The sequence below is a fragment of the Convolutriloba macropyga genome, chromosome 15 (assembly GCF_964194025.1).
Source record: "Convolutriloba macropyga chromosome 15, txConMacr16.3, whole genome shotgun sequence".
Classification (NCBI taxonomy): domain Eukaryota; kingdom Metazoa; phylum Xenacoelomorpha; order Acoela; family Convolutidae; genus Convolutriloba; species Convolutriloba macropyga.
Window position 1 is genome coordinate 41,230,784 of NC_134482.1, and position 12,721 is coordinate 41,243,504.

The 12,721-nt window shown below is 35.9% G+C and overlaps 1 protein-coding gene across 1 annotated transcript in view; it reads right to left on the reverse strand.

Moving 5' to 3' along the window:
- Window positions 1–8,537: 8,537 nt before the first annotated feature.
- LOC142354419 (zinc finger RNA-binding protein-like) overlaps window positions 8,538–12,721 on the reverse strand; it is a 44,081-nt gene continuing 39,897 nt past the window's right edge. The window contains exons 12-14 of the mRNA XM_075406703.1: window positions 11,479–11,656; window positions 10,355–10,963; window positions 8,538–9,068 (exon numbers count right to left, since the gene is read on the reverse strand). Coding sequence (XP_075262818.1) covers window positions 8,800–9,068; window positions 10,355–10,963; window positions 11,479–11,656 — 1,056 coding nt within the window. The 3' untranslated portion in view covers window positions 8,538–8,799. The remainder of the gene's footprint in view (window positions 9,069–10,354; window positions 10,964–11,478; window positions 11,657–12,721) is intronic.

A 12,721-nucleotide genomic window follows, 5' to 3' on the forward strand; every position in this document is an offset into this window, starting at 1 on the left:
GAACATTAGCTAGGAACTGTTCATCACAATCAATCGACAAAAGAAATTGAACCTTGAAAACGAATGACCCCCAGCGAAAAGTTGCCGAAAGAATCTCGACAATACCCTATAGAAAAAACGAGTACCAATATAACACCTGAAAGACCACCTAAGGCAGCCTCATATGGTTAACAAAACAACTGTAATTAACTACACTTCAAATTTTCAAGGTTTCACATTTTAAATTGATGTTCGTCTTTATTTTCTTCCTGAATGTGTATGAAATTTTCTAACATCTTAAATAGGCCTGCACTCGAACTAAGGTATGCACAGGTTTTTCTCCAATTTTATCAAGAAAAAGTCAAATATAGCCGGCAAATTGACGCACAATGGAATTGAAACAGAAAAAGGAAAATAAAGAGATAGAAATTGCAAGTTAAGTTTCAGTGTTCTGATTTGGTGTGTAAATTCTGCATATTCGGTTAGATTCTAAAATTAGATTAAAAACGCTTTAATAAACTTTGATAACTTATTGCATTATGACTTAGTGACTGGGCTTTATATGTTTATCCAGTTCCTTTTGAATCTGTTCTTTTGACTTTGACCGTATTCAGTACATTTCGTAATTTAATTGCGCAAAAGAATTTAAAATCCATTCAGTTGAAACAGTGAGTGAAGACGTCAGTCCTCAAGCTAAAGCAAACTTAAAAATAAGGAGAGCGCCTAAATAATAGCCGCTGAGAGGTTGCCGGCGGCTATTAAAGATATACGATTGTCAAAAGATAAGTTATAGTCACCATTTAAAAACTTGCTACTAACTGAAAAATGCTCAAACCTTAGATTGCACAAGGATCACACAATTTGTTTTTGAATCCGTAATCAGCACAATCCATATTTACTTGTCGCAAAACATTCCTGTCAATGCAATGACGTTTCCTCTCGAAATAATTTTCAATTTTGTTTTAATATAGGACTGGAAAATATGGTCAAAGTCAGCATGCAAGATTATCATTCAGTCACCACTAGCAAAACAATATTTCAAACAAAAATAGAAAAAATGAAAATTTGAAATTACACCTATATCCATTTTAAATGAACTTCTACCTATATTCATTTTTCCAATGAAATTCCACCTATATCCATTTTACCATCTTCTTTGTACTACTAGTGGTCATAGCCAGAAACGGAGGAAGAAATTATCATATGTAGCTTGTAAAACAATAAATTTGCGCAATTTAACAAAAATTTGCTTACCTTTAATTACGTTTGGTTTCAATTTCTTTACTAATATTACTGTTGCAAAAATCTGATTGAATTTGATTTAGTGACTGTAGCCTAGATAAATTTTTCTTTGTGGGTGCGAAAAAAGTTGGCCACGCCTGGATGGACCTCCCGCTCCCTCATCAGAAGAACTGCCCCCTCGGCTATCAGGCGCCTCCACTTTCTATGCTGCAATCGATTTTATTTTAGCAACAAGCTTTACTTTGGAGCAATTTTGAGAGCAATAGAGATCACTCAAAAATGAAGAACGAAAGCGTGAAAAAGTCACTTGAGAAGTCATAGAATGTTCTAGAAGAAAAGCGCAAAATGCTCACGAGAAAAAATTGCATTAACACGCTTGCAATAATCGCTACGAACTTCGTTCGAGAGCAATTAATTACATCCCGAAAAAATTTAGACAAGATCTTCTTATTATGAGACAAGGAATTGCTAATTTCAAAAATTTAATTCCCGCCAACAATTCTGAAACAAAAACCAAAGCGCTAACAAATCACGACATACTTACAAAAAGTAACTTATATTAGCAAGAAAACCAAATAACAACCGACTAACGTTGGGCGCATTGCTTTCAAGCGACGGTCGAGCGGTTGGCTTGGTCACGGACGAAGGGAGCACGGGGGTGGGGGTTGAGCGCGCTGGGTGACGGGTGGAAATGAATTACGGGCGTTACCTGTTTACCCGTTTTTGAGGACTAATAGGGCCAGACGAAAAATCGGTCGTGCAGAAAAATGCATAAAAAGACCACAGGAATAAAATAATTGCTACAAACTTTGTTTGATAGCAATTAATCACATTTGATAAACAGTACCCTAGTCCAAAAAGATGTAACGGAAAAAAAATCATTTTCAATGATTTTTTTTAATGAAAAATCATTTTCAATGAAAAAAAAATCATTTTCAAAATTTTCAATATTAGAACACACAACGCAACAGACAATTGAACCGCTGAGCATTTTGTTCGAGGCTGATGAGCTGTAAATCAATGCCTAAAAAATCCTAACTTTCACAAACACTACATACAGAAAAATTGTCCGATGAAGAACTCTTAACCTATTACCAAAACATCTACGTCTTCACATGATGGTATCAGGTTCAATACAAGAACTTCAATGCCAACGAAAATAAGTGCACCGTGCAGAATCTCTTTTATTTTTCCGGCAGTGTAGCTTCTAACAATTTGTAAAGAATCAGGCATCACAAGCACACGGCCGAAAAATAATCAAATGTAACATCCTACAGGATTATTACAAAAATGGAGTAGCGATTAAAAGAAATGGAGATTAAAACACTATTAAAAACCTACCAGGTAGATTGCTAGAAAAAAAGTCACAATAGCTTCGTAGATCTGCAGTCTCAAAAAGATAGTAAAAGAAACAGACTCAAAAAAATTTCTTTTCATTAAATTCTGTTATATTTTGATTAAGAATCTGTTTAACTTATTGCTGCTTCCACTAGCTGCCCTCAAATACCATTCAATTAGAGTAACAGGCATGATGAAAAAGTAAACTTGAAGTTATTGTAACGGCATATGGTCGCAAAAAATCTTGACGACGAAATAAAAACGAACAAAGAGAAGGCCAAAAAGAGCCCCAGCTATCGCTTTGCGGCTATTAATCAAAATGCAGCATGTGAACAAAAAACATCTCGCGAGACAGAGAATTTTCGTTCAAAAACCGTTTTCTGACTCTACATTGAAAAAAGAGCAAAAAATTCACGCCGCATAACAACTTGCTTCTTCGCTTCATTTCCTGGTTCGGTGTGACCAAAATCAGAATTTCAATTTGAAGTCACTTCAATTTGACTTCAAATAGCATAAAATATAGGAAAAGATCTTAAAAAATCATAGCCGGAAGCATTCCGGAAACGAAGTAGAACATTAACCATCCACACTGACCTAATAAAAACCCCCAAGCAAATATAAACACTTTTAAACAATAACAGCAAAAACAACATAAAACTAAATGAAAAAACTGAAATAGCATCTGATATTTATTTAACTGCGACTCCAAAAAACGATTGGCAAAAACTACCTAAACCTTGCAATGCAAGTAGTTTACAACAAAATATGACCACTTGACAGACAAACAACAAAATGGTTTCAAGAGATACCCGAGGAAAAGGAAAGAAAATGACGAAAAGACAAGATCGAAAAATAATATTCTAGTCTCTACAAAATGCCAAAACGGACCTTTCGAACCATTATTCTGGACTATTTTTAACTTAAATCTTCTGATATTTCAGTCAACTACACAATAATTATCGCCGAAATGTTTAAAAACAATTAATATATGCAAACAACATTAATATGAAAACAGTATAATTTATTTCAAAAGGAAGTGCCAATTCTAGCCTTCAAGCATCACTTCATAGTAACAAAACCTGTAGAAAGCTCTTAATTAACAACTGACGAAGCAAAATTATAGCGAGAACCATAAAATCAGAAGAAGACAAAAAAACTTAAAAAACAGACAAAAATCGGTAGAAAATTGTTCCAATTTTCTTTATTTTCTTCAATAAAAATCTCGAAATAAAAATTGATTAAAAAGCTCAAAATAAAAAATTAGCGAAAGATCACTAAAACTGCTAAAACGCTAAAAGTATAAAACATGGTTAATAAAAATAAATTGGATCTAAAAGTGCAAAATCTCATTCAGATGGTCACAAAAGCCAAAACGCCAAATTCTAAACACACTATTACTGTTTCGAAAGAAACAACGTTGACTGAATCAACTATCTAAAAATTTGCTGACAGAAATTAACTACAATTAAAAAATTTGACTGAAAAACTAAAAAAACGGCTTCAAAAAAGCTGTACGTGGTCAAAAAACTTTGCTCGCTTAGCGAACGTTTTTGCACACCTACATTTATTGCTCTCTCTCTCTCTCTCTCTAAACAACATTCTCACAGAAAACCACTCTCTTCTCTCTCTGATCTTCAATTCGTTCAGCCGTTTCACCTAAAGACTTAGTTTTCACGTGCAACATTGACTTTTACATCCTGTTTTAAATGCACTCCAAAAAAATTAGCGATCAAGAAAAAGACACTACCAATAATCCTCTTCAAGTCGTAAAAAGACAGCGCCCCAAAACAATTCAAGTTCTTTGAATTGTAAAAAAAACAAGAGAAGCCCAAAAATAATCTCAGCTATCGCTTTGCGGCTATTAACAAAACAGAACATCTTCCAAAGTTTGCATAGAGCAAAAACATCATTATATTTATTCAAACATAAGCGATAAGGCTTTAAAAAATGCTACACGAATAATGATCCGACTCCACTCATCTTCAATATTCTGCCAATTGTTTGCCAATTGAAGCTGTGATAGATTGCCTCGACAGAAACCTTTCAATTTTTTTTTAAATTTGATAGATTCTCAAAAAAAGGACAAACGTCTATACACAAGGGGCTCAAACAAGTGAGATCAAATTCTTTTAATACTTTAGAATGGTCACTCGAACAAACAAAACAGCACACATTAAACTCAATCTAAAGCAATTTTTCAAGTAGACAACAAAATTTTTATTAATTGAAAAACTAATTTAACAAAAAAATTCCAAAATTGAGCTGAGAACAAACAAAAAATAAAAAATGACTACATTCAATTAGAAATAGAAATTGACAACCAGAGCAATCAAATAGAGGTTACCCAAGATACAGAATCACGAGGTAATTCACGATTGAAGTAACATGTTTACCCTCGGAACTTATCAAAAGGCTCTAGCAAATTAGTTTCCAATTCATATCAACAAACATATGCGGAAAACGAAAAGATCTTGATTAAAATTCCAATTTCTTTGACAAAACAACCTCACAGTAAATTCCAAAACAAAAAACAGGGAGCATAAGGGCCACATAGGATGGCGCAAGAAGCAGCCGGACACCTTGCTAATGAGATGAATTTGAGTCCACAACCTAAAACTGGCGGGTAAAAACTTTTTTCCAAAATCTGCTATTTTTGAGATATATAATCTTTTTGTAGAACAAACAAATTAAATTCCGCCTCTCGATGAAACTAATTGGATTCGACAGTAGTCAAAATAATAGATGAGTCCAATTCAAAGAACCAAATCTAAATTAAAAAACATAACCCACTAACGTCGGGCGAATTGCTCTCAAACAACTGGCTGGCGGTGCGCTTCAGTAGTAGCCAACAAGAGCTTGGGGATGCATCAGGTGGATTTGAGCGGAGTGAGAGGGGTCCATTGATGGAGGCAGATTTGTGGGAGAGCTGGACGAGAGGGGTCTAAATCGCCGAGTTGGAGGCAGGTGGATGGAGCGTGTGTGTTTGTGTGTGTGTGTGTGTGGAGGGGGTCATAATTTTAAGACTAAGAACCGCCCTTCACACCTTGAAACTGTCTCCTCAAAACAGTTTCTGTGAGTCGCATACTTAGAGACAAGTAAGGCTCTAAAAGCCATTTAATGCCCTCCAAACGGTACCTGTTCATCCCGTTTCGAGGACGAAAAGTCAAATGGGTCAGCAAAAATGGTATAAAGAAGACCACCGGGACAAAAGGATTAAACATAATTGCTACAAACTTCGTTTGAGAGCAATTAAACAATATTGAAAAGCCAGATAGACAAAATTCAGAAATTATCCAATTTTTCTATCTAAAAACGGTGTCAATAATAAATCAATTTCTTCAACTTACGCTTCTTTAAAAAGTTAATCGATCTTGTAAACGATCCGAAAAATTGATAAGTCCAATTGTAAACATAAACGGACAAATGTCAGAAGAATTGCTCTTGAACGACAGGCGAGGCAATTTAATTCAGGGGCTGTAGCCTAGATCAATTTTTCTTTATGGGTTCAAAAACCTTTCCCGACGGGATTCGAAGCACTGACCTCCCGATCCACACCCACACGCACTAACCTATGCGCTACGAATCACTTACCTCTGATATTCTGCAATCGATCTAATATTAGCAACACGCTTTACTTCGGAGCAGAGATCACTCAAAAATGAAGAACAAAAGCGTGAAAAAGTCACTTGAGAAGTCAAAGAATGTTCTAGAAGAAACGCGCAAAATTGTTAAGCGAAAAATTTGCATAAAAAAGACATACACGTTTACAATAATTGCTATGAACTTCGTTCAAGAGCAATTAAACAACCAAACTCAACCAAAAACAAATGAGTGAAAAACAGTATAGACTAAACACTCCAGAATTTACGAAACTCAATGTGGCTATCTTAAATTTTATATCCATCAGGAGTTATCTATCAATTGCAAGGGAAAGTTAGATTCAGATATGTCTCATTTTGGACTTATGAAGACTTTAATAAGTCAGATACAAGGCCAAAACAAAAAGGAAAAAACGGTCAGACCTCCAAGTTCCCTTATTTTTTTTTTCAAAACAGTTTTCAGTCACAAAAATCGCAATCTATGAATTTTAATTATTGAAAAGCTCCCTTTATTTCACTACTGAAATCAGTCACACTTTCATTACTCAGACAATGAGAAAAATAGAGCCAAAACTATTTTTTTCTAACATAGCCGGCGAATTGCTGGAAAATAACCGTCGTTGACGCACGTCGGGATTGAAACAGAAAAAAAACAAAGGAGAGTTGGAAAACGACCGACTTTTTCCAAGTGTAAAATTTGTTCTAATTTGATTTGCAGCTTCGGTTAGATTCTAAAACGATAATTAATTCAGTTTCTTAAGTCAGCTCACAATCAGTGGTGATGAAATTTGATAACCTAATGCACTATGACTTGATGACCCAGCTTTATCAATTTGACCTGTTTCTTTTGATTTTGCTCTTTGGACATTGACCGTACTTAATACATTGCATAATTCGATGAGTGAAAGAATTTAAACTCCATTCAGTTGAAACAGTGAAGTAAGTCTTGAGTCAAACGTGAAAATCGTGAGTTTTGTAAAACGAAAAACTTTAAAGCGCCCTTTTTTTAAAAAAAGGAGACAAGAGCGCCTGAATAATAGCAACTGAGAGGCAGAAACCATTCAGTTGAAACAGTGAAGTAAGTCTTGAGTCAAACGTGAAAATCGTGAGTTTTGAAAAACGAAAAACGTTAAAGCGCCCTTTTTTTTTTTAAAAAAAAGGAGACAAGAGCGCCTGAATAATAGCAACTGAGAGGCTGACGGCGGTTATTAAAAAAACAAAACATCAAAATTATCAATGCCATTAACTTAAAACATATTTCTGCCCGTTTAGATTTAGCGAGAACTTCATTGAGACCTGTCAGTTTTGGGACTCTGTAACAATATAAAACAGTTATATTGAAAATTATTTTCGATGAAAAATTCAGTGCCAAAATCATTTTTCGCAGGAGACCAATTCCAATTCAGACAACAGCATATATTAACAACTAAAAGAACTGCATATCGTTTATCGTACTTCCTTCACCAGAAAGTCAAGAGAAAAACCAAAAGTCAAAAGGCCGCAAAAAGTCAACATAGCTGGCAGATTGACGAAAAATAGACCCCGTTGACGCACATAGAGCGCCTAAATAATAGCCGTTGAGAGAATGAGGCGGCTATTAAAATTTAGAGAATGGCTCTTAAAACCAAAAAATGAGCTCCAAATTTAAAATTGTTTGATTTTAAAAACCAATATGAGACAAAAAGAGCCTCGATATTGCTTCATGGTTACTATATCCCGAACATTTTGACACCATTATGCAAAATTTAACAAAATTTCCTCGGAAAAGTCCAAAATTTTTACAGAAACTTAAACCTCGATAACTCCTCGAAGATATCTCTTTTCAATTCCACACACTACGCTGGACGGGCTTTCCAGTGATACCACTCACGACTCTCTACGGTAAATACATCGATCGGCCAAAATTGACTGAACTTTAAAAAACTAGCTAAGCATGTAATTCCTCCATCCCACAAGTGGGATAGAGCAATAAAACCATATGATTACGAGTTTTAAACTGAACATGAATCAGTTTTATTCTTTAATATGCTCAATTGGGGAAAAAACTGTAGCAGCTGAATGATAATGCTTGCAAACGCTCCGTGGCTAGTTAATAGTAAAAATAAGGTTTTCTGATATCGAGGCTGCTGGTGTTTTCTCTTCACACCATAAACTTTTGTCTCCTCGCAAATTTGGGTGAATAGCATACTAGCGACTAATACAACTCTTGGAGAACTGCAAAGTTCCCGTCTCTCGAGAAAAAAGTTAGTTGTTCAGACAAAAAATCGGTATTACGAAAAATCGAAAGGGCAGCAGCACTAAAAATAATTGCTTTGTTAGAGAGCAATTAAACACTCATACAGCTCAATCGCTACATTCAAATTAACTAGCAAAAACCTATGAACAAAAGAGTTTCTTTCTTGGGCTTAAAAACATCAACAACAAAACAGTAGATAATTTTAATGGTATCACAGCTAAGAGAGTAACAATTTATGAATATTTCAAACATTAATAATTAGAAACGACAAGAAATTTTATACTTACTAACAACACATAAAATATATTGTTTATTTTAAACTTTTAGGCTCATGTTATCACATTATCCATGAATAGGTGAAGATATTAGATTAATAAAATCATGCATGTTGTCTCCATTTTTTGTCTACAGCTTTGTGACTTTGGCGCCAGTCAGGGTTCCCGCCGGTGTCGCGTTTCCAGGTGACATCATTACAGCGGGTCGTTTTCGGTCAACAGAGGGCAGAGGCTGGATTCCCAAAACCTTGTGAATACTTTTGAATGTTATGAGACGCAATGCGTGTTGAGCACTAGCTGTGATATCTTCACGTTGCTGGTGGGTTAGGGCGCCAGCTGCATCTGATCTGTCTCTTTCACATGGGTCAAGGAGACCACAGCCCTCTGGGAGCAGAACTCCTAAGGAACAGGAACTCCTGGTTAGCGATTTCAACATTTCTGCTGCTATCCAAGAGCAACATTCAGTTGTTTTGATATCAAGTATACCTTTCTATAATTAAAAAATCATTCGAATCTATTGATTCTTTTAGAAAAACAGAATCTCAAACAGCTCTCGTACGAAACTTAAATCTTGAATTGCAGACTTTCAAATATCTTAAAAAAAGAGCCCCATGTTATTGAACATGGTAACCATATGTCTTTGGCAGTCAAGTATTTCTTTTTTAAATGACAATTCATCATAAAAATTTGGCGGCCAGACGAAAAATTGTAGTACAAAAAACTGCGTAAAAGACCAGCAGGAATAATATAATTGCTTTGTTTGAAATCATGAAAAATACCCGGCAGATTGCCGGAAAATAGCCGCTGTTGATTCCAATAAGCATGATTGGGATTGAACAAATAGAATATATTGAAAAAAAAAGATTTTTGTACAAAAATATTTTTTAAGTCCGATTTATTTTGATGGCATTTCGTAGTTGAACATACTTCTGTTTCTTAGAGAGAGGCTACAGGGGCTACTATCAACACCAATAAGCATTAGAGGTGGTAACTAAGACTTATAGGAACGACGTTCAAACAGCGAGCATCTAAAATTGGGCTTTATGGGTTCATCCCGTTTCTATTTCTGACTTCAATTTTTTATACCGGCTCTGTTCATTTTGAATTGCTTTGCTTAGCAACTGATGTTCAAATTCACTTTTAGCAGAATGAGAGAAGAGAGAAACTAGCCTAGAGAAGTCAAAAAGATTTCACGCAAAATGTCGAAAAAGCGGCAAAATGGTAAAGCGAAAAAAAGTTTGACGAAGTAAAAAAAAATACGAGCGCAATAATAGCCGGCTGAGAAGATGAGGGCGGCGATTAACAATTAAACATGCGAGCCTCAAGTAAAGCTGGGTTGTTTTTTTAATAAATTTTACTTAGTTAAGAGTTTTTGATGACCTATCTTAATTGTACTGGTTAGAATTACCTTGTTCGAAAAGTACGGAAAGTATGTCAAAGTTATATTAGAAACGGAAAAAAAGAAAAGTATCTAACGATTATTAGAAGACTGGATGAAATCAACATTTACTCAAACATATACTACGAAGATTTCCGTGCTTGTCTTTATCTTAGTTTTAATCAATAATTTTGCATCTTAGAGTATAACATTAACGCTTCTTGGATCTTACTATGCAACCTACTCTATACATCAAGAGCCTATTCAACCTAATATATACTTTTGCTTTACAGTTTTACAACAATACCTGATGCAATAGTTTCGATCACACGTCGCAAGGCGTCACCAGGACTCATAAACGACTGCGCCGAACAACTCAGAGCCTTCTCAACCAGCAACTCAGCTGCCCATCGTGGCAAAGGGTTCCACGATGACACCCGATTTATCAGATCGTAAATAACCCTAACAATAATCACACACGACGCCAGCCCACTAGCTCTTGCTTCGAACCATTTCTGGTGTCTCAACTCCGCTAAGACAGCCATGCAAACATCTTTTGGAATTTTTGATTTTTCCTCCAAAGCTTCTTGCGAGTTCGCAGCGGGTTTTGGTTTTTCTTCCGATTCGGACGCTGGTGTTGCGATTCCGGCCTCGATTGGGTTTTCGTTCATTTCAGTTCGACACACAGGTGATGTCAGGTATACTGTGAGTGTTATTATTGGAGCACTTTTGGACTGGATAACAATGACACCGTCATTCAGTCGCAACGAAATGTCGAAGGGGTCCTCTTCCGATTCGCTAATCTCTTTCAGAACCGAGGGGAGGAATTTAAACATACGGCTGAGGACAATCGTGGTTGGCCAATGTTGACAGAGAACTGCTAGTGACACTCGGGTGTCGCCTTTCAGCATCAGACCTAAAATAGAACCACATGTGTCAAAAAACAACAAAAAAAATGACCATCAAGGTAGGAGGTAAAGGTCTCTCTAATATCGTTCTACCCATATAATAATTTGTCGGACATTAGAAGTTGCCGAAGAAACAGCTTTTCGATGCTAAATGAACGTTCTAATTTGGGACTTCTTGAAGTTGGGATTTTCCCGTAAGCTGGGGGGGGGGGGGGCACGAAAGGAGAAGATCCCGAGGTTGTTATGCAATAGTTTCAAATGAAGATGACTTGAGAGAGATCATCCATCAGACCAAAGCGGGTTTGTTCACGTTATATAAAAAACAAACCCAATGAGTCTTTCTCAGTTCTCTTACAGAACTATGTTATCAAAAGCCATAGGTACATTTGATATAGATGTCCATTCACCCACTTTCTCTCCCTCCCCCCTCCCCTCCATTTTGCATTATTTTTTTTTAGCTCTCTACGATTTCTAAAAGCTGAAATTGTTTTTCATACTTTAAATAAAAGGCAATTTATGTTACCTTTGGCTAAAGTTCCAATTCTCATGACGCCCTTGAGCTCTCTGTACTTCGCAGCCTCGTCATCGTTGTCAATAGAGACGTCAGCTTCATTTTTGACAGTTGCCGGCTTCTGATCCTGAGACTGCGACTGTTTTTCAGCACTACCATCTCCTTCCGCAGCGGGTTCTTCTTTTGGGACCTGCAAAAGGTACACATAATATTGATTCCCCAGCTAAATTACCTCTGGTTATGAATAAGGTTTTTTGAAGGAATGTAACACTTAATATGTACCATAAAAATGACAAAAACCAGAGCTTTTACGTAATACTATTACAAGAGAAACAAATATATTAACGAGTGCAACGGTGTGAAATTGCGCACATCAAATCACAGCAGAAAAAAAACAGTCGGCAGATTGCCGGAAAATAGCCGCCGCTGACGCCCTAGTCTCCCATCAGGTTTGAAAAAGAAAACGAAAAAAAGATAGAATTTTTTTCAAGTATCAAAAAGTGTTCTAATTGGTAGTTTCAGTTAGATTCTAAAAATACTTAGACCTCAACTTTGCTGTTAAAGAAAATCATCAATAAAGTTGGGCTCGATCACTAATTTTGAAAGTTGATCAACCAGGAAATCATTATTTCACACTTTTTCAAGCGTCCCACTTTTTTTCAAGATTTCACGTTTCATATCACACTAGACTTTGAATTTATTCTGTTTTTCACTCACTTTTCACACTCGTCTCCAAGAGTTCAACCTTACAAAATGGTATAAAATGAGCAATCAACTGAGCGAACTTCTAGGAAAAAATTCTCGGAAGAACTAAGACATCCTTTTTGGAATATTTTATTGAAAACCCACATGTTTCTGATGAAACAGAGCATACGTTTTCAAAGATAATTAAAGGGGATAATTGAGAACGGGAAACAGTAAAAAAAATATAGCAACTTCGGCAAAGAGGAATATTTTAAGGTCTATAATTGAGTAGAAAATTTATAAATTGCTGATTTTTCTAAAAACCATAAAGAGTGACAATGAGAGTGACACAACGCAGCCAGCTGACGACTTCTGCGATCCATAATATCAAGGATGACGCTCCTACAATAATATCAAGGAAATCAGAAAAAATATTATTTGGGTTGAACGATTATTCAATTGTTGGATTGATTCGCTGCACGAGTGCGAACCAGTGCGATTTGAAGAGCCTGCAAACAAATTTCAGGAAGAGCATAGAGATCTAGAAATAGAAGAAAAAACTAATGAAAAT